At 46.8% G+C, this 21,465-nt stretch overlaps 1 protein-coding gene and 1 long non-coding RNA gene across 3 annotated transcripts; one reads left to right on the plus strand and one right to left on the minus strand.

The window, feature by feature from the left end:
- Nucleotides 1–8,714: 8,714 nt before the first annotated feature.
- On the minus strand, nucleotides 8,715–9,829 carry LOC138849373 (uncharacterized). The gene is made up of 2 exons (XR_011388150.1): nucleotides 9,714–9,829; nucleotides 8,715–9,619 (listed from the first exon to the last, which is right to left on the minus strand). It is a non-coding gene; the product is annotated as an uncharacterized lncRNA (long non-coding RNA).
- On the plus strand, nucleotides 9,615–19,896 carry TM4SF1 (transmembrane 4 L six family member 1). 2 transcript variants are annotated; one of them, XM_002716606.5, is made up of 5 exons: nucleotides 9,615–10,347; nucleotides 12,449–12,538; nucleotides 12,625–12,770; nucleotides 17,179–17,359; nucleotides 19,077–19,896. In XM_002716606.5, the coding sequence occupies exons 1-5, from the start codon at nucleotides 10,171–10,173 to the stop codon at nucleotides 19,089–19,091; spliced, it is 609 nt and encodes a 202-aa protein (XP_002716652.1). In that variant the 5' UTR covers nucleotides 9,615–10,170; the 3' UTR covers nucleotides 19,092–19,896. The 2 variants fall into 2 exon arrangements, with proteins under 2 accessions (XP_002716652.1, XP_017202319.1); XM_017346830.3 differs by having other exon boundaries at nucleotides 9,911–10,347; nucleotides 17,179–17,366; nucleotides 19,097–19,896.
- Nucleotides 19,897–21,465: the final 1,569 nt, after the last annotated feature.

Raw genomic sequence — 21,465 nt, forward strand, 5'->3', positions numbered from 1 at the left:
ATACAGACAGCTCCCATCTGCTGGTTCACTCCCCAGATGGCTGCAAAGGCCAGAGCTGTGCCAAACCGAAGCCAGGAGCCAGGAGCGTCTTCGGGGTCTCCCATGCAGGTGCAGGGGCCCAAGAACTTGGGCCATATTGTACTGCTATCCCAGGCCGTAGCAGAGAGCCGGATCGAAAGTGGAGTAGCTGGGACTCAAACCAGCGCCCATATGGAATGCTGACACTGCAGTCGGCGGCTGTACCCACTACGCCACAGCGCCGGCCCCCCTCTATTAATTTTTAAAAATCTTGCTTTTAATTTTCATTTATTTGAGAAAAAGAGAGAGAGAGAGAGAGAGACAGAGACAGAGACAGAGACATCTATATGCTGATTCACTCCCTAAATGCCCGCAATAGCCAAGGGTAGGCCAGACTGAGGCCAGCAACCTGGAATTCAATCTTTTTCTCCCACACAGGTGACTAGGATCCAAACCCTTGATCCATCATCTGCTGCCTCTAAGGGAACACACTGGCAGGAAGCTGGCTCAGACGAAGAGAAGGCAGGACTCGAACCAGGCACTTCAATGTAGGACGTGGGCATCTTAACGGCTGTGTCAAATGCACACCCCACTGTCTTTCATTTGAAGCTGTAATCAGGACAGACAGCAGAGTGAGGGGAGGTGGAGGGAGGAGCAGTGTGAACCATCTTGGACACACCCTCATGGTTTCCCAGTCACTTCATCCTTGAGCTAAAAATAAGTTTCTTGGCCCAAGATGAAGCCAAAGACAATCCTTACGCCTAACCCCTCACTCCCTGGTTTTGGTAGTTCCAGTTCAGTGTCTCACAGCGGCCATCTTGCCCAATGGCTCCTCAAGCCAGGGAATCTTCCAGGCCTCTGTTGCTGTCATTAGGCAAATCACCTCTCGGGATGCCTTCTCCGTGGGCTGAAGTTCAAGATGTGGGTCTGGGTCTCCCTTCCTGGAGGCTGACTGCTCACTAGCCCTGGCCTGACTTCTTACCTTCAACGGCATCCAAGTGTGCCCAGGATAGTCAATGCACAGATCCTTTTCGGAAAGAAGGACTCTCGTTTACGGGCTGCAGTATCATTTCCTTGGGATGGATACTAATTATAGCCTGGTGTGCAAGACCTGGAGGGCTTCAGACACTATCTGACTTTCAGCAGAGAACGCCTGTGGCCTTCCAAAACTGCACAAGCTGACTCAGCCCGAAAGACACAGCATCTCTGAGGTGGGGCCAGTAGTTAAGTGTCTTAACTACTGCAACAAACAGATAGTACTGAACAGAGAGGGAGCAGCTTGTTTCCTACCTCGCAAAGAGAACCACCCGGTTGACCAGGAATCTATCAGTTTTAATGTTTTAGGGCTTGTTTTTGCTCTATTCTAGTTTTGGCTTGTCTTCTCAAGCAAACGAACCCCTCCAGACCTCAGTTAGCTTCATTTAGAAAGCTGTTGTGGTGCAGTGAGTTAAGCATCCCATATGAGCACCAGTTTGAGTCTCAGCTGCTCCACTTCCAATCCAGCTTCCTGTTAATGTGCCTGGGAAGATGGCCTGAGTGCTTGGACCCCTGTAGTCACATGGGAGACCCAGATGGAGTTCCAGGTTCTCTGTAGCCATTTGTGGAGGAAACCAGCATATGGAAGAGCACGCTCTCTCTCTCTCTCTCTCTCTCTCGATCTCTCTTGCACTCTCTTTGTAACTCTGCCTTTTAAGTGAATAAATCTTTATTTTTAAAAATATAAAGGGGAAAAAAAGAAAACTGAAAAGTTGAACAACCTGTAGAAATGGACTTCAACTCTGCCTAAAACAAAGATTGCTGCTAACCCCCACCCCGCCAAAAAGGTTGTTCCTCTTGGGATGAGTCAGCATGTACAGTTTAGAAGCTCTTGGGCTATTCTTTTTTGAAAGGCAGATGGGGGGCCTGGCACTGTGGTGTAGCTGGTAAAGCTGCCACCTACAGTGCTGGCATCCCATATGGTCACCGGTTCGAGTCCCAGCTGCTCCACTTCTGATCCAGCTCTCTGCTATGGCCTGGGAAAGCAGTAGAAGATGACCCAAGTCCTTGGGCCCCTGCACCCACATCGGAGACCCAGAAGAAGCTCCTGGCTCCAAACTTCGGATTGGCACAGCTCTGGCCGTTGCGGCCAATTGGGGAGTGAACCAGTGGATGGAAGACCTCTCTCTCTTTCTCTGTATCTCTCTGCCTTCCTTCTCTCTCTGTGTAACTCTGACTTTCAAGTAAATAAATAAATCTTTTTTAAAAAATTAATAGAGGGCAGTGATGCTGTCTGAGAATGCGACTCCACCGTGTGTCCGGTGGCAGGGATGGCTCCCAGCAGCTGTGTTTATGCAGATCCCACAGGCCTGGGCACCTGTCTGCACCTTGTCCAGGGAGCTCCCTTTCCTCAGAGTCAGGACTCACTTGAACAAAGAAGGAGGTACACATCCCAGACAGCAGTAATGTGAACTAAGAAGCTGGGAAATGAGTCCTCATGAGAGTGTATGCATGGAAAGCCCCTGATGCAGAGGAACACAAAGGGTAGAATATTCTGGGTTGCCCTTGTCCGTGAGTTCCATCCTCCCATCCAGATCCACCTTTGGAGTTAATGCCCCCTTTGGTTAAGGTGGCTGAACTTGCTGCTGATAATAATTTTAAAAGCTCTAAAGTGGCTGAACTGGATGCTGATAATAATTTTAAAAGCTCTAATGGGCATGATTACTACATATGAGTCATCACATTTGTCATGTTCAAGTGAGTAAGAAACTAGTGCTTTGTCAACAAGGAAATCAAAATATGCATGGAAGAATCCAAAAAAGAGGCAGAAGATATGAATTCAAACCTTCCTTATAGAATTCCACAGCCTCATAAAATCATAGACCACTGATGGAAGTTCTTAAAGGTAAGCCACAATTCCACAGCCTGCTAGCAAGGTGACCTTGGGGAGAATTTTTAAATCCTGTGGGTTTAACCACAAAGTGGCTGTAGTGATTCCATGAAGGGTTCAGAGTTGAACCATTTGCCCTACTGAAGCTTGAAGCTTGAAGTTTGCTTTCAACATGAAAACCTGTGCTTAAACGGCAGTCGATATTATTGAAAGGAGTTTACTGGGGTGGGTGCTTTGGTGCAGTGGGTAAGGCATCACTTGGGACACCTACATTCTGTATTGGAGTTCTAAGGTTCGAATCCTGCCTTTGCTTCCAATATGGCTTCCAAAAAATGCAAACCCTGAGATGCAGCAGATGATGGCTCAAGTACTTAGATCCTTGACCCACGTCGGGGACTCAGAATAAGTTCCTGGCCCCTGGATTAATCCTAGCCTAGCCGTAGATGTTGTGGGCATTTGGGGGCTGAGGTATCAGACAGAAGATATCTGTCTCAATATCTTTCTTTCTTCCTCTCTCTGCCTTTCAAATAAAAGAAAAAAATTTTTTTAAAAAAGGAGCTTCCCCTGGAATTATTGTTGAAGCTCTGCTCTGAATATCAAAATCTTAGGAGAGGGGCTAGCACTGTGGCATATCAGGTAAAGCTACTGCCTGCAGTGCCAGCATCCCATATGGGCGCTGGTTCAAGTCTTGGCTGCTCTACTTCCAATCCAGCTTTCTGCTGTGGCCTGGAAAAGAGGTTGAAAATGGCCTAAGTGCTTGGGCCCCTGCACCCACGTGGGTGACCTGGAACAAGCTCCTGGATCCTGGCTTTGGATCAGCTCAGCTTTGAGTACTGCAGCCAGCTGGGAAGTGAACCCGTGGATGGAAGACCTCTCTCTCTCTCTCTCTGTCTTTCTTTCTCTCTCTCTCTGCCTGTGCCTCTTCGTAGCGCTGCCTTTCAAATAAGTAAATAACTCTTTTAAAAATGTAAAAAATAAAAGCTTAGGCCAGCTAACCAAAGAAGTATACACCAGCTGCTAATGTAAATGATGGGTAAAACTGAAAATTTCGATTTTAGATATAATAAAAGTAACACTTGTCTAACATTTTGTAAGAGATTTTGACTCTTCACAAAAAGCAAATAACCTTGGAACTGAACATACTCAACTACCCTATTAATTTGAACAAAAGTTCAGTAAGTATTTTGATAGCCAACACTGTGCCCTACAGGATAGCTATTGTGCACTCAAAGAGGAAAACTAAAGTGCACCCTGGATCCTTAGTGGAGTTGAGGAGGCTAAGGAAGACACATCTGGGCATCATTGTCAGATGGGGGTTGCCCTGTGGGTGTGGCTTATTCAGGGGTAAGTTGGGAGTCATGAGCAGGCCTGGGGGTGAGAAACAATCAGAGGTGTATTAGAAAGCATTATGGAGGAAGCAGTGAGTTCGGCCAGGTGGGTGGGAGGGTTAGCAGGTAGACTGTGGTGGGGGAACAAGGCCTTTCTGTCCACCCGAAACATGGGGTTGAGGGTCAGTGGCTTGTGCTCAGGGGCCTGCAGTTCTAGGATGCACTAAAACCCATTCCTTCCAGAGGTATTCAGGAATCCAGAGTGGTTCCAGAGGGGACACAGCTGGAAGTAAGTCTTTTAGTATAAACTGTGAGGACTCCAGTATTTTAAAATTTGTCAGAAAAGGTAATAAAGGGATCCAACACCTACTGGAGTGACCACATCTCAGGAAAATAAAGATAATGAATCATAGGCGGCATGGAGACACCTTGCCTGAGTGAGTGGGTGGAAGAAAATAAGAAGCAATGACGAGAAACATTACGGAGTGGTGCCAAGTGCCAGATGCTTCAAGCCTTACTACATGGACTGACTCACTTCTGCCATCATCACCCTGTGAGGTCCTTCTGCTACTGTTCTGCCCCAGAGGCACACACTCAGTAAGGTCTCCTGCTCCCCCATCGCACTCCCCTCTACCATCTAATGCCCTCTTGTAGCATACTTGTTATTATCTTTATTTGTCTCTCTTTTTCTGATAGAATGGACGCCCGTAAGGGCAAGGATCTTATTTCATTCTGTTCCCGGCTGTATCCCCAGCACTCAGAAAACACCGTCAGAGCTCAGTATATGTTGGTGAGTGAATGACTGGCTGACAGCCTGCCCCGAGTCTAACAGCAGTCAGGCGATGGCAGGGTCTGGGAGCCACAGTATGAATTGCAGAGAGCTTTTCAGAGAGTTCCTGGGCTCACAGAGAGGCACAGCAGCAGGGAGGGTGGGCGGACTGGAATGTAAGCCACCTGCTAAGAGGCTTAGACTCTCTCATTAGTTCACTTGTGTATGCATGGGAGCACTTAACAGTATTTACTGAGCACCTATAATGTCCCAGGCATTGTTCCAGGCTCTGGGGAGACAAAAGAGGACCAGGCAAAAGGGTCCAGTCTTCAGTGGGGAGAGGAGATGAGATGAGAGGAGAGGAGAGGAGAGGAGAGGAGAGGAGAGGACACAGACACTAGAAACAAGTGAATAGACAGAATAATTTCAGGGGGTGATGAATTCCTTTGTAAAAAAATAAAATGGACTTTTCTGCTTTAGTTCAATTTATTTGAAAGGCAGAGTGACAGAAATGAAGAGACACAATAACAGCTCTTACCTACTGGGTCATACCCCAAATGACCACAACAGACAGGGCTGGGCCAAGTTGCAGCCAGGAGCCAGGAAGTCCACCTGTGTCTCCCACATGGATGCCAGGGACCCAAGCACTTGGGCCATCTTCTGTTGCCTCCTCAGGTGCATCAGCAGGGAAAGTAGACACAAGGCCCATCCAAACAAAATTTTTTTTTTTAATTTTCGTTTTATTGGAAAGGAAAGAGAGATAACAACCTTCCATCTGCTGGTTCACTCCTTAAATGTCCACAATAGCCAGGCCAAAGGCAGGGGGCTGGAATTCCATCAGGACCTCTCATGTGGGTGGCAAGGACTCAAGTACTTGGGCCATCATCTGCTGCCTTCCCAGGATGCACAGCAGCAGGGAACTGGATCAGAAGCAGAGTAGCCTGCACTTGAACCCAGGCACTCCAGTATGGAAGATGGACACCCCAAGCAGAGACTTAACTGCTGTGCCAAGCGCCTACCCCAAGCATCCAAGGGGATGATAAGGTCTGCGATGATAATGGAGCAGGACAGTGTGATGGAGAGACGGTGGGGGAGGGGATATAGAGTTCCGAGGTCTTCAGAGAGGGCCTGTGAGGCAGGCCATGAGCAGAGTCCTGCAGTGTGGTGCCCTGGGGGAGGTGCCGGCAATAAAACCAGGCAGGAAGACGGCAAGGCCGGGGTGGGGTGGGGCCAGGGGCAGGGGTGGGCAGTGCATGGAAACCCTGCAAGCATCTGTGGAGACAGCAGCTCTGCCCAGGACGCTGGGAGCCCACAGCTAGGAGAAAGACCAGGATCATCTCTGGGGCAAAGTCAGCCCAGGACGGCAGCCAGGTGGTTAAGGAAAGTGTCCGGGAAAGCAATCTGGCCCCAAACCAGGAGCCCAAACCACACAAGACTCTACTTCTGCTGCATCTGGGGGGCCCGAGGAGGGGGAGAAGAGGACTGTGCTGTAAAAGAAGACGGGAGAGTCATCCAGGAAGGCAACGGAAGCACTTGGGCTTGCAGGAGAATTTTGGGAGCTCAAAGCTGAACGTGTCTTATCCCGATCCTGAAAATTCAATGTGTTTCCCCACAATTCCTGTACCCACTGTGTATCGGTCAGAGTTAAGGAAGCACTGAAGGTGAGTGTGAGTTCTGAGGATAACGCATACAAATGACACTTACCTAGGCCTGTGGACAGACCAGTGACCTCTGAACTTGAGGGCACAAAGGACTGATTCAGAGTGTTCGCAACAAATGTAGGTTTCTGGGCCCCATCACCGGAAACGTTTTGTGTCAAGGATGGGGCTTAAGATCTGCATGAGTCTTGCAGAGTCAGTCCTCCAGCAGACCTCACCTGAGCAACATACAAAAGGAACCTCTGATGGGCTTCTGGGGGTCAGGAGTCTCCCAGAAACAGCATGAAAAACGTGTTTGTTTTCATGTATGTATTTCTTCTTGGGTCCATATCATTGCAAGATTGACCAAATCACTGCACATTGTACAGTTACAGACACGGCACATTTTACCCTATAAATGTGCACCGTTGTTAAGTGTGCATCAAAACAATGTTAATGCTTTTCTTTCCTTTTTTTTTTTAAGATTTTTTTTTATTTGAAAGGCAGAGTTAGAGAGAGGCAGAGGCAGAGAGAGAGAACTTCTACCCACTGGGTCACTCCCCAGATGGCTGCAGTAGCCAGAGTGGGGCCAATCCGAAGCCAGGAGCCAGGAGCTTCTTCCGGGTCTCCCGTGACAGTGCAGTGGCCCAAGCACTTGGGCCATCTTCTGCTGCTTTCTCAGGTACATTAGCAGGGAGCTGGATCAGAAGTGGAGCAGCCCGGACTCCACACAATTTTAATGTTTGAGGAGATGGAAGCCTGATTTGATCATCACATACTGAAAGCATGTATCAAATGATCACAATGTAGCCCATAAGTATGTACAATTAAAATGTAAACAGAAGGGACCAGTGCTGTGGCACAGTGGGTTAACACCCTGGCCTGAAGCACCAGCATCCCATAAGGGCGCTGGTTCTAGTCCTGGCTGCTCCTCCTCTTCCGATCCAGCTCTCTGCTATGGCTTGGGAAAGCAGTAGAAGATGGCCCAAGTCCTTGGGCCCCTGCACCCGTGTGGGAGATCAGGAAGAGGCCCCTGGCTCCTGGCTTTGGATCGGCGCAGCTCCGGCCGTTGCAGCCATCTGGGGAGTGAACCAGCAGATGGAAGACCTCTCTGTCTCTACCTCTCTCTGTAACTCTGTCTTTCAAATAAATAAAATAAATCTTAAAAAAAAAAAAAAGTAAACAGAAGAAATGTTTTAAGTGGCTAAGTGAGTCTTGTCTGGGCCTGCCCATGCTTTCTGGAGGGTCCTGGATCGTGTGACTTGCCCGAGTCCACGAGCCTGGAAAACAGCCGCGAGGGGCTCTTTCTTCTGACTTCCTGTTCGCAAACTCCCTTGCGCCCTGCTCCCTGATGGGCTGTCTGCAGGAACGGGCGAGAGAGAGGAAGGAAGAGGATTTGAGCCTTTGTAGCAGAGTCAGCCAAGGGTCGCTTTCCCCACTTGGGCACTACAAGGGAGCCCCTCATTCACAGGCTTGTCCCTCCAGGCCCTGTTCCCTGTGGACGCCTGTCTCCAAGCAGAACACATAGTAACAAGGCACATGGGCCCTGTTGTCAGATGCTTGGTGGTGAGGTGTGATGTTCTAACAAAGACTCACCTACCTCCACCTGAGCAGGTGGGCGCGGTCCCAGGCCTCCCTTGCCTGCAGTGTAGTCCCCACTGGCCTCAGGCCCTTCTGGATGGCGGCTGCATCTGGCCACACCTCCTCTTGGGCTCTCCTCCCAGCCAGATCCCACATCCCTGCCTGGCCTCCTCAATTCTGATTTGTGATCCATCATCTAGCTTTAGAGCAAGTCCTTCTGACTCTGGCTCAGTCCTGCTCACCCTCCTCTTGTGAACCAAGAACTCCCCATGGCCTTTTCCCTCTGGTGACTGGGCTCTTGGCCCCACCTGGCTGTCCTGTTATCCCCGCCTGCCCCCGCCCCCCGCCATCCAGCTGGCTGGTGCAGCATGCTATGCAAGGGCTGACTTTTTCAGCATCCAAACCATCCTTCTGCAAGGTAACCCCTCTGCAAAGTGAGACTTTCTCTGCTTTCATAGGGGGATCCCAGGAAAGCTGGTCTTGGGTGCTGGTTAGGTAGACCCTCTGGTCATGCCTTTATTTTTTTTTTTTTTAACAGATTGATTTATTTATTTACTTGAAGAGCAGAATGACTGAGAAAGAAGCATGGACACACACAGAGAGGGAGAGAGAGAGAGAGAGAGAGAAAGAAAGAGAAGCCTTCTATCCACTGGTCCACTCCCTCAATGGCCACAACAGCCAGGACTGAGCCAGGCTGGACTCAGGAGTCAGGAACTCTATACTGCTCTCCTACATGGGTGGCAGGGGCCCAAGCACTTGGGTTATCTGCTGCGGCTTTCCCAGGCACACTAGCAGGAAGGTGGATGCAGAGCAGCTGGGACTTGAACTGGCGCTCATATGAAATACTGGTGTTGCTAGTGGCAGCTTAACCCTCTGGGCCACAGGGCTGGGAGCCTCCTGCCCACCTCTGTGCCATGATCAGTGGGTTGGGACTCTCCTCCTCCTTCCAGGGTCTCTCAGGCTGTTTCTTCACTCGGATTGCCAAGCTCCCTTCTCTTGTCCCTTCCTTCGTTCCTTCCTCCCTCTCGCTCTCCCTACCTCCTCCCTTCTCTGCCTCCTCCCTGCCCCATCTCCCTCCTTCCTTACTTCTTTCCCTCCTTCCTCTTTCCTTTCTTCTCCCACTGCTTCCTCTCCCTCTTCTTTTTAAAATCCTTGTCGCATGCTTTACTTTAGGCCCTCCTCCTCCGTCCCAGGCATTGCTTTCCCAGACAGCAATCTCCAGGTTCAAGAAGTGCCTGTGGCCCCTGTGTCTCCGAGGCCAACTTGGCCGAGGTGCAGGTTTGTTTTGGAGACAGACGTCCAGGGAGGCTGGCCGGCAGGATCAGTCCCGAGGAGCTTGCCTCGGCAGATGAGAGAAGGCTGTTCAGGAACTTGCCCAGTTGCCTCCTCAAGTCTGCAGGTGACAGCTCCGACACCTCCTCTGTAAGACACGGAGCTCAGAGCTCAGGAAACTTGCTCCCGGTGGCAAATTAAATCAAGGCAGAGGTAGAAGTGAAAAACACAGAGCCCCAGACCTGGAAGCCATCCAACCGGTTACAGGATCCCAGCCTGCTATTTCTGAAGCTTCATGCCGGGGGGTGCCATGGACACAGAGGTAGACTTTGCCGGCGGTTCCCTGTGCTGGGAAGGAGTTGCACAGTGAATTCCTTGTTGAGGATTAATCATTTTCTCTGTTGCCTGTGACTGAGGCCGCTTCTCACATCCTGCCCCTGGTTTCGCTTGTCCCAGGGTTTGCACTGGGAGGGCGGGACATCCACCCCCACCCCCACCGGAGCCTGCCACCAGGACCAATGAAAGCCAAGTACCTCATCCACCCAGTGACTCAGAACTGGCAGTATTTAAGAGGTGGCAGGAATGGGCTGGGAACTGCTTTTGCTGTCTCCACGCTTGAGCACACACTCATCTGACCCAGGGCATCACTGACCCGCAGACAGACGGGAGGGAGAAGCTCTTGGCCGCCGGGACGACACCATGTGCTACGGCAAGTGCGCGCGAGGCATCGGACATTCCCTGGTGTGGCTCGCCGTCCTCAGCATCGTAGCTAACATCTTGCTTTACTTTCCCAATGGCGAAACCAAGTACGCCTCCGAAAACCACCTCAGCCGCTTCGTGTGGTTCTTTGCGGGCATCCTTGGAGGGGGCTTGCTGGTAAGTCGTTCAGAATTCTCACACCCTTAGAAAGACCCTCTCCTGCTAACTAGATGTCTTCCTTATGCGTTTTCGTGGAAAGTTTAAGGTAATGCCTGGTTCCGAAAACAGCGACTTTTCAAAATTTTGGCTGTTCTTTCTTTTGAAAGCAGATTAGACGCAAGCTGATATTTGGTACATTAATTGTATGAGACGTTATTTTACAAAATCCTCTTTTAACTAAAAGCGAACTGCCTGTTTAGTGAGCTTTTACTTTATGACTAGCAAATAGAGATCAGCTTTTAGGGCAGATTTGAGAGTTTCTGGTGCTGGAGTATCAGTTATTGTTTGCTCTGGGGACCTGGGAGGGGTCAGCTGGTGTCAGCAGTCTTAGATCCAAGTTCTCTGGTTTTTATTCCCAGGCATCTGTAACAGTGGGAAACAATGAATTGTTGAGTGCACTGCTGTTTTTTAAAAAATTATAAAGCGTTCTCCTTTATGTAATGCTGGGGTGTGGTGTTGCAAGAAAAACCCTACGGTTAGCAGCCGATCGATATCTGAAGCTAAGAGTGGAATGTGTTGTTTTTTCCAAAGTTTGTTTTTTACTGAAGTGGGAGGAATTCGCCTGGTAACCTGGGAGCTGAGAGTATTAGCTTCAACCACAGCATGGGAAGAATGTGGGGAAACTTAAGTTTGCAACTTTAAAATGTTAAGATGAAGAATTTTAACGGCAAATTTTATGGCATTAATACCATACAGGATGTTTTTTCTTAGTCAACTAAAAGAAATTAAAGTATTTGAGTCCAATACACTAATTGTGGCACAGCAAAGCTCTTTTTGAGTTTCAGCGTTGTTATCAAGTAACATAATCATTTGTCTCTACAACATCGCACTTGGGTAAATCACCTGTGATCTCGCACTTAAAGTATTTCAGACTTCTCATTCTTAAAGAACTTTACGGTTAAGCTTAAACTACTCTTCAAAGGAGCCTTAAAATCTCCCACTTACACGAAAGTTTCAGTTAGTCTATTAAAGACTTGTTGGTATCTTCTGCATTTGATGAGATGCATCAGTTTTAGCGATAGGGCTTACCAGTTCCAAAGCAGAGATTGTGTCTGGGACTATGGTATAAATTCTTATGGAATAAACACATTTATAAATAATTCTTTACCCTTCCCCTTCTATATCCTGGCCCTAAGGAAAGCTTTGACACTTCACAGTGTTCAGAGGGGTTCCCTCTGCCCCCGCCCAGAGTTTTAAATTGTTTGAGCTACTCAGTCAACCTAATCAAAGCCAGTGAACACCATGAGAAACAAGCATTTTTGTTTATCAAAAGATACTCAGTTACACACTTTGAGATGCAGTGACTTTGGGACTGGTGCTGTGGCGCAGTGGGTTGGGGCCCTGGCCTGAGGCACCGGTATTCCTGTGGGTGCTGGTTCTGGTCCCTGCTGCTCCTCTTCCGATCCAGCTCTCTTCTGTGGCCTGGGGTGGTGGTGGAGGATGGCCCGGGTCCTTGGGCTTCTGTGCCCGCATGGGGAGTCCAGGAGAGGCTCTTGGCTCCTGGCTCCTGGCTTCTTATCCGCGTGGCTCCGGCCGCTGTGGCCGTCTGGGGGGTGGGCTGGCAGGTGGAGGGCCTCTCTCTCTCTCTCTCTCTCTCTCTCTCTGGCTGTATCTCTGGCTGTAGCTCTGTTTTTCAAATAAATAAAAAAATCTTTAAAAAACGTTAAATCTTTAAAAAAAAAAAAAAGAGATGCAGTGACTTTGAACAGCCCTTGTCTCTACTGTTGAGGAACAGTTTGTTTTTTTTTTTTTTCAAACAATTTGTTGAACTCTGGGTTTAGTGTAGAGTTAATCTTATGTGTATAAAGTTAATTGAAAAATAGACCTCAGTAAAAACTAAGAATTGGAATAAGAGAGGGAGGAGGAAGAAGGGTGGAAGTGCAGGTGGGAGGGTGGATACAGAGGGAAGAATGGCTATGTTCCTAACGTTGCATTCATGAAATGCACGAAATTTGTATACCTTAAGTAAAAGCTTTCTGGTGAGCGGGGAAGACACTCAAGCTGCTCCCTATGGGCCTGCGGAGGAACAATGACTTGAGCTTGCTTGTCTCCTGACCAGATACTCCTGCCAGCGTTTGTCTTCATTGGGCTGGAAGAGGATGATTGCTGTGGCTGCTGCGGACACGAAAACTGTGGCAAGAGATGCGCGGTAGGTCCCCTTGCCCTGGTGGGGAAAGTGACGCCCGAGAAGCAGCCACAGCCTCTGCAGCTCACGTCTCGACTCTTCCTCCCTAGATGCTTTCTTCTGGACTGGTAGCTGTCATTGGAATCCTTGGGTCTGGCTACTGCATCATTGTCGCAGCGCTGGGCTTGGCAGAAGGACCAAGATGTCTTAATTCCCTTGGCCAGTGGAACTACACCTTCGCCAGCACTGAGGGACAGTACGTAATTGCTCCTTGCCTGGTCACGCGTTCCTATCTGGACATGTGTATGGCGGGAACCCCATCAAACTGAATAGACCTCCGGCCATCCATCTTCTAGCCAGCCAGCCAGTACTGACTCACCCTGACTCAGGCACTATTTGAACAATAGGTGCCCAAGGATGGACGGCCAGTCCCTGATGTGGACAAGCTTTAAGTGCTTCCAATAGATTCACTGATTCCTCATAATAGCCTTTATGGCATAAGAGACATAATATTAAGTCCTCATAATAGCCCTATGAATGACTTCCACTGTAACTCCTAATTTACAGACAAGGAAGGGGAGGCATAAAGAGATGAAGTAGCTTGTCCAAGGTCACATGACTAGGAAGCAGCAATCAGGATTTGAGCCTAGGCAATCTAACTGTAGTTCGTACTCAGGTCATTTATATGTGAAACCAGAAAAATTGGCTGGCTCAATGTAATCCATTTTACTGTTTTAAATGAAAGCATTATAGGATCCTTATATAAGGATGTCAACTATATGAATTTTAGTCAAAATCTTGGACAAATCATACCCCACCTCCATATACATAGAAAACTTAAGAACTATGCCCATGCAGTCTTTTTTTAAAGATTTATTTATTTATTTGAAAGACAGAGCTACAGAGAAGCAGAGGCAGAGAGAGAGAGAGAGAGAGAGAGAGAGAGAGAGAGAGAGGTCTTCCATCCGCTGGTTCATTCCCCAAGTTGGTCCCAATGGCTGGAGCTGCACCAATCGGAAACCAGCAGCCAGGAGATTTTTTCAGGTCTCCCGTGTGGGTGCAGGGGCCCAAGAACTTGGGCCATCTTCCAGTGCCCTCCCAGGCCAGAGCAGAGAGCTGGATCAAAAGTGGAGCATCCGGGACTCAAACCGGTGCCCATATGGGATGCTGGCACAGCAGGCCCTGGCTTTATCTGTTAGTCCACAGCACCAGCCCCGCATGCAGTCTTTTTTTTAAAGGACTTATTTTGTTTATTTGAAAGGCAGAGTTACAGAGAGAGAGGAAGGGACAAGTAGAGAAAGCTCTTCTATCTGCCGCTTCACACCTCAGATGGCTGCAACAGCTGTGGCTGGTCCAGGTCAAGGTGAGAAACAGGAGCTGCTTCTGGGTCCCCAACGTGGGTGCAGAGGCCCATCTTCTTCTGATTTTCCAGGTCACTAGCAGGGAACTGGATCAGAAGTGGAGCAGCCAGGAAATGAACCAGGCACCCATATGGGATGGCAGCATCACAGGCAGCAGCTTTATCAGCTACACCATAATGCGGGCCCTGCAGAGCAGTCTTTATTTAAAGCTATTGGGCTATATGAAGATGATATTAGTCACAACTTTAACATCGGGACAATCTAAGGGGTTTCTTTGCTTTCTGTTGATATTTACTTCTTTTCTCACCGAGAAAAGAATAGAAACAGAAAGTTTGCATGGACACTGATATATGTGGTGATGAATGAATGACATGTGTTTTTGGGTGGGCGTCGATCCTAAGTTTACCTCTTCCTTATTTGTTTTTTGAAGTTGACATCTGAAAACTTTAAGATTTATAAGTGACAATAATTTCTTTTTTAAAAAAAGATGTATTTATTTTACTTGAATGTCAGAGTTACACAGGGAGAGGCAGAGAGAGAGACAATAATTTCAATTGCTCTTCTGCTATCAAGAGTAAGTGTGTTTATCCCTATGAATTGTATAGCGTCTTATGAAGAGGATTGTGTATGTATATAAGCATATTCATGAGATCATGAGCTTGGCATTCCGCCTCTGTACCTGCTCTCTGAAAACAGGAAAACATGAAGTGACCGCTCTTTCGTCTCAGTTATTTTATCTGTCAAAAGCGGATGGCAGACGTCATAAGGATTACTGAGGTAATACATGAGAATGCTCCCCCAGAGGCTGAGGCCTTGGGAACGCCACCCCTGCTAGTGGTAATATGATCTGCTGCCTTACAAGGAGCACGGCTCAGCAGCAGCATCGGAAGGAAGACTCTCGTGGGAGTTCGATGTTCAAAATTGTTCTCTATGATGATTCATATTTGTTCTGAACATGTTGAATGTACTAGCAGTCACGTGTTATTTGTGTATGCACAAGCATATGCAATCATTGCAGGAGCCTACTCTCCAAAGTCATGGCTTATGCTGGTAGACTAGCAAGGACAGGTCGGAGTATCCTTAAATGTATGTTTTTATTTATGTATTTATTTATTCATTTTGCAATTCTTAGGTTGTATGTCCCTCTCAATGACCACTCTAGCTTCTGCAAGAAACCTTCCTCTTCTTTTAAATATGATTCTTCATGTGACCCTCTCCAGGGGTTTCCATATGGGGAATAACTAACAGCCAGAAGCTACCGGTTTGTTGCCTGGTAGCCATATGAAGACAAAGAACTTCTTTTTTTTTTTTTTTTTTTTTTTTTTTGCATTGTGACCTGAGAACACTGATTTTTATTCCACAAACCTGCAGAAACACAGGGCCATGAGAGAATCTTTGCTTTTTTTAGTCAACAAATGGAATTTCTGATTGGCTGAATGAACCATTCTAAAGTTAGGTGTCTAATTCCAAGCCCCTTTGTTCTGCTGTGGCAGGAAAAAGTGATAAGGAAAGAATTATACTAGCCCTCTTTGTGGAATTCGGTCAATTCTTGATTTTCCCACCTGATTGAATCCTATCTCCTTAAAAATCCAAACAGTCTATGATGTAGCAAAGACTGAAATTCTAGAAGAGTAATCAAAGGTTGAATTTTTCCTGATTGAAAAAATACCCAAGTATTTAGAAATCTAACTCGGGTATATAGTCAGATGTGGCCCCAGTATAGTTTGCTGACATTTCACAAAGTGATGTCAGTGAACCACATTTAAAATGTGTGGAGTACCTGCTATGCGCCACATGCTGTCCTAGGGACTGATGTACAGTGATGAGTAGGTCTGGTTCCTACCTCTGTGGATACCTTAGCAGGTACTCTCTGGACTGCATTAGGTGCCTTTCCTCAGTGGTACTTCCATGCTTTGTTTACCCTATCAGAGTACCTGTTGCATTGAGTTTGACTATTACTCATCTCTTACCTTCAATGTGACGCCCTTCCAGAACAGTCCATGCCTTGTTCACCATTATATGCCCAGCTCCGGCTCAGTGTTAAACGCACCTGGAGTGCTTGATAATCTTTGTTTTCTGAGTAAATGCAGTGTGCTACTTCCCATTATAGATGTATGGGCACAGCATTATGAATGTAAAGAAGAGACATCCAATTAGTTGTGGTTGATCCCTGTGCTCCATGTTGCAAAGTAACTTATTTCTTATAAGCAAAAAATAATTTTGTTCTCAAAAGTCTCAGTTGAAAAACTCTAGTATTTGAACTTGTCAGAATTTGGATAACTTTCAAAAGTAACAGTTGAGTTTTAGAGTTAATTTATTTTTATTTACTTGAAAGGAAGAGCAAGTGTGAGGCACAGGGAGAGAGAGATAATATGTGTGTGTGTGAAAGAGAGAGGAAGAGAGAGAGAGAGGGAGGGAGGGAGAGAGAGAGTGTGTGTGTGTGAGAGAAAGAGAAGTAGGGAGAGAGATTACTTTTATCCTCTGGTTCACTCCTCAAATGTCTGCAACAGCCAGGACTGGGCCAGGCAGAAGCCAGGAACCCGGAACTCAATTTGTGTTTTCCACGTGGGTGTCAGGGACCCACATATTTGAGACTTGATCTGCCGCCTCCCAGGGTGCACATTAGTAAGAAGCTGGATGGGAAGTGGAACTGAATCCCAAGCACTCTGAGAGGGGATGTGGGCATCCCAAATGGTGGCTTAACCCACTGCACCATGACTCCTACCTCCAAATTAAGTTTAATTAAAACTATTTAGTTAATATCTTAAAATTCCAAAAATACTAATGTAAAAAGATCATGTTTTCTAAATAACTATTTACTCAGTATTGATTACCAAGTCCTACCTCTCACACAGATGACAATTAAGCAATAATGAAATTGGGAAAGAGTAAAGAAATCACTTACCCTTATCCTACCTTAACACATGCGTCATTTTCGTGTTTCCACATCTGCTCTGAGTTCACTCTCAAGTACATGCATGGATTTTACTTCAGTTTTAAACATATCATAAAGCCAGATTTATGTTTTAATTTTTGTTTAGAAGAATGCATATAACTTTCAGTGGATATAAGCATCATTTTAAAGATTTCCAACCACAGTATCCTAAATTAGAAGTTAAAAAATGGTTTTAATTTTGTATTTTTATTGTGATAAGATCTGGGCCAAGTGCGTCTGTTTTGTGGAATGACAGGCATTGGGAGAATCTGGTCAAGGGTCTTGAGTTGATGCATTCCCTTTTTGCTGAGTGAAAACCCACCACATCAGCTGTGGTCACCTTCAGAAGTGGCTCTTTTTACCCACAGGTACCTTCTGGACACTTCCACGTGGTCCCAGTGCGTTGAACCCAAGCACATTGTGGAGTGGAATGTGACTCTGTTTTCCATCCTCTTGGCTCTTGGTGGAATTGAATTCATCTTGTGTCTCATTCAAGTCATAAATGGGGTGCTTGGAGGCATCTGTGGCTATTGCTGCTCTCGCCAACAGGTAAGAAGCTAGCCTGGCCCTAAGGTAGATGAGTGCCGGAATGCACCATTCTTTTCATCACAGAGAAAAAGGCAAACCCAACCATGCCTGCCTGACTAACCTTTATGCCTTTGTGCAAACACATCTATAGCACTGTTTGGCTCCCAGGGAGAATCTCCCTTGAGCCTCACGGTCACTGTGTTATAGTGTTTCTTTGTGGTGGGCTCTATGTCCAGAGGAACAAGCTGCCTGTACATGCAGGGCAGCCTTCAGGATAAAATCCACGCCCTTTTCACTCCCCACAAATTCCAAGTCCTCTCCTGGCTGGCTCTCCTGTGTCCAACATCGGCCAGCATGCATAGCATCAGGCACGGTGCTGCACTCACTTTTCTGAGACTGTGGCTCAGATTCAGCGAACCATCTGAGACGACCTCATAAGGAAGTAATAGGCTTCCATCCCTGGGTCATTGTACGCGAGTGCTCCTGCTCTTAGCCTGTGTGCTACACTTGCTGGTCTGTTGGATTCTCTACAGTTCCTCCCTAATAAGGAGTCACAAAAAATGCCTAAGTGAGCCTGGGCAATCACTAGTAGTCTTTGAATAGCAGCTCATGAAAAGCCTTTCACTGTGAAAGAAAACCAGGAAGCACTTGTTTCCTGAGGAAATGATTTTGGGGAGAAATATGCATTTGTTTGTAGAGGGCAAGTTCTTGTTTCTATATCCTTCTAAATGCTATGTATTATTGAATTGATGGAAGTCCAACCTTGGTCTAATTTGGGGGGAATTGTTTTATGTCTTCTGTAAAATAGGATTAAGTAACCAGAAACTTACTTCATTTATGTTTTCCAATCATTTATTCCAAAGGTTCCAGTTCTCTTAACTTTCTTTTTAAAATAAGAAAGAAATCTAATGAAAACTACAAGTCGCTACCATGAAAAACTTTGCTGGAATCAAATGGAAACTTTCTATAATTTTTCAGGGGAACCTAAAATAAAAATCTGGTTTTCCTTCTCAGGGAAGCACAGTCAGATTAATCATTTCTTTGGGATCCTGCCAAATTTCCAAGAAAAAATACCAAGCAGGAAACCTCCAGCCTAGGGCTATTTTCAGGCTACATGGTTGGGGAGGGACCGAGAAGAATTCTCTCTGGATTGCTATAACACAATCTATCTTTAGCCTTGGATTTCATACAAGGCAGAGCCCTCACTGGACTTGGTTGCTGGTGCATTTTGCAGACAGGCAAAAAATCAGTGAGCAAAACAGCCAAAGTGATTTGTCAGGGAGTGGCGCTGCGCTGGGGAGAAAAGACAGTGTGTCCGCACCTGAGTCACTGTGGGGTAGTTTCTTCCCAGACACTGAACGGAGGATCAGGGACTTTTGTTAGGAGACAAAAGGTGCTCTCAGAGGGCAGAAGAACTGAGTCCATAATTTGGTAGCATTTAACTGGAAAGGTTACCCACAATGAGCCCAAAGCCAGGTGACGCTCCCATGGCTCTGCCGGCTACTCTGAAGTTTCTGTGGGCTCTTTCAGCAGCTTTGACTGGGGAAGGACAATAGCTCTGGTCTGTTTAGGAGACATTGCTGGAGCATTGTCGAAGCCCTAGCTGTGGTTGGCTAATGCTCAGCTGAAGTTGAGATCACTCTGCCTAATGTTTGCTTAAAACAGGAATTTAAAGGACAGAAATGGCATCATTGTTTGTCCTGAGCATAACCTAATACACACTGCATTCTCCTTACAGCAATATGACTGCTAAAAGAGCCGCCGCCCGAGGACAAAACCACAACCTTCCTCTATTTCATTGTAATTTATATATTTTACTTGTATTAATTTGTAAAACTTCGTATTGGTGTATCATATTCCACATAGTCTACTTTTATAAAGGTGGATAAGGACTGACTTCATCATATGAGGTCAGTAAGTGAACTCAGTCAACAGTCCTGTTTTTCAAGGAGTGAGAAAACAAACCCCACTCTGAGAGTAGTGCACAGACTGAGTAATGGCCCTCGGCCTATCTGAGGTCAATCAACCCCGTACCGCGCCAGATCAGAGTCACCTCCCAATTACTGCTGTACATACGTGCATGGATTGTGAAAATGAAAGACGCCTACTTGCTTTTTGTGAGAGCGAGGAGAAAATGCCAAGCACCCGAAAAGATGAGGTTTTTTGTTCACTGTTTACATGATGTTTCCCATGTGTGTGCCTGAAACCTGCAACGAGAGGCCTTTCCAAGTGCTTTGTGTTCTGGGAGAGGCCCAGGGTGGGGGACTCATCAGGAATGCTGCAGCCCAAACGCGTGAACGGAAACTCGCGACGACGCTACCCGCTGCTGCGGCTGCTGCCAGGTCCTAAGTCTTCCCGACATGTGGGAAGATTTTTATCCTTCAAAGACGAGTACTGTGGGTCATGAGTTTTCAAAGAGAAAGGCCAGGAGAATCGGACAAGGACGAAACTGGGAGACGGAATAAAGCAGTTGATCAACATCATGGTGAGGGTGGGGAAGATCAGAAAGAAATGCCCCTAAAACTCTTTTTTATGACAAAATAAAGTGTTTGCTACCATTTGATTGTTGCTTATTCAGCTTTCCTAGATTGACTTTCCTCCTGCTCTTCCTGTGTTTTCTCCTGTGACTAAGGGCTCCGTGCCTCCTGATTTCTTCGTCCCACTTCCTCGTCCTCATGCTGCCCCTTGTCTACCTCCTCTGCTGCATAGAATTGTCACTGTGGTCGCGAGGAGTCCTCACTGCTCTGGGCACCTTTCCCCGCTGCTGGATGCCCCAGCAGGTGCTCCTGGGGATGGGAGCAGAAGTCTCACTCCTCCCCTGGTGACCTAGTTTCTCTCAAGTTCAAGACCCCCCCAACCTGCTGGGCATTGTTGACAGAAATGTTTTCCCTGAGCAACAGGAGAGCAAGGTAACAAACAGTTGGGTAACACTCCAGTCCCTAAAATAGAATAAGTGCTCTGATGAGCTGTGCAGCAGGGATTGGTTCAATAGACAGAAAAGGGTTCAACAAAGCAAGAACAAGCCAACAAAGCAAAAAGTGGATTGCTCATTTCAAAGTTTCTTTCCTTATTACGTGGGGACAGGGAAATTCCTTAATAGCAGATAGAACAATAGAAAATAACTGATTGGTTAAAATCAGATTACTCCAGGTTAGTTTTTTTTTGTGTAAGGATTAAACAGGAAACTTCATGATCATGCCAACTGAAACTGGCCTGTTTGGGAAACTTGGCTGTTATTTTGCTAACCCTGATTCTTCAGGTCAGATAAAGAGCTTAGTTTCAGCCTGGGGAGATGGAACTTTAGCGTGAGAAACTCCATCTTGAATTTTAGCTGAATCTGTTCAGGCCTAGTGTAGGAGCTGATCCAGAACACTGGCCTCCTGTAATTTTCTTTAGAAAGTTATTTGATTGGAAACATAGAGTTATAGAGAAAGAGGGAGAGACAGAGAGACAGATCTTCTATCCACTGGTTCATTCCCAGATGGCCACAACAGTCAGAGCTGGGCCAGGCTGAAGCCAAGAGCCTAGAACTTCATCCAGATCTCCTATGTGAGTGGCAGGGGGACAAGCACTTGGACCATCTTCCTCTACTTTCCCAGGCCATTAGCAGGGGGCTGCACTGGGAGTGTAGCAGCCAGCACTCGAACCGGTGCTTATGTGGGACGCTGGTGTTGCAGTCAGTGGCTTAACCCTCTGCGCCACAACACTGGACCAACCTCCTGTCATTTTTATTGAGCAACCCTGACATCTGCAGACAGAAAGACAGCGATCACCTGTGTTCTTACCAACGGTTGAATGACCTCTAAGTACTGTTGCACTTCTGAAATTTCAACTGATGTTAAATTTTGATAAAACTGCAGCAGTTTTAATTTGATATAAAAATGTATAAATTTGTTTTATAGATCAAAGTATGCTCAGTATTGCTTATGCTATCTTGGTCCATACGGTGCTAAAAATACTAAATTCTGATTAAATATTAGTAAAAAATCATCTTTTTCCTTCAGGGTCTAACACCCCCCCCCCTTGCATATCTACCCACAGGTCTCTGGAGTTCTAGGCCGGCAGGTTAAGGTCCCCTGCCATAGAGGAATCAACAAAGCCAGAACCATCTGTCATCAGCACATTTT

The sequence above is a fragment of the Oryctolagus cuniculus genome, chromosome 4, assembly GCF_964237555.1.
Source record: "Oryctolagus cuniculus chromosome 4, mOryCun1.1, whole genome shotgun sequence".
NCBI lineage: Eukaryota > Metazoa > Chordata > Mammalia > Lagomorpha > Leporidae > Oryctolagus > Oryctolagus cuniculus.

Bases quoted from the DNA above. Each gene is read 5' to 3' on its own strand.
- TM4SF1 (XM_017346830.3), top strand. From the start codon at position 10,171: ATGTGCTACGGCAAGTGCGCGCGAGGCATCGGACATTCCCTGGTGTGG. The intron at 12,771-17,178 runs GTACGTAATTGC...TTTTACCCACAG, and splicing joins TTCGCCAGCACTGAGGGACA to GTACCTTCTGGACACTTCCA. The intron at 17,367-19,096 runs GCTAGCCTGGCC...CTGCTAAAAGAG, and splicing joins CTCTCGCCAACAGGTAAGAA to CCGCCGCCCGAGGACAAAAC.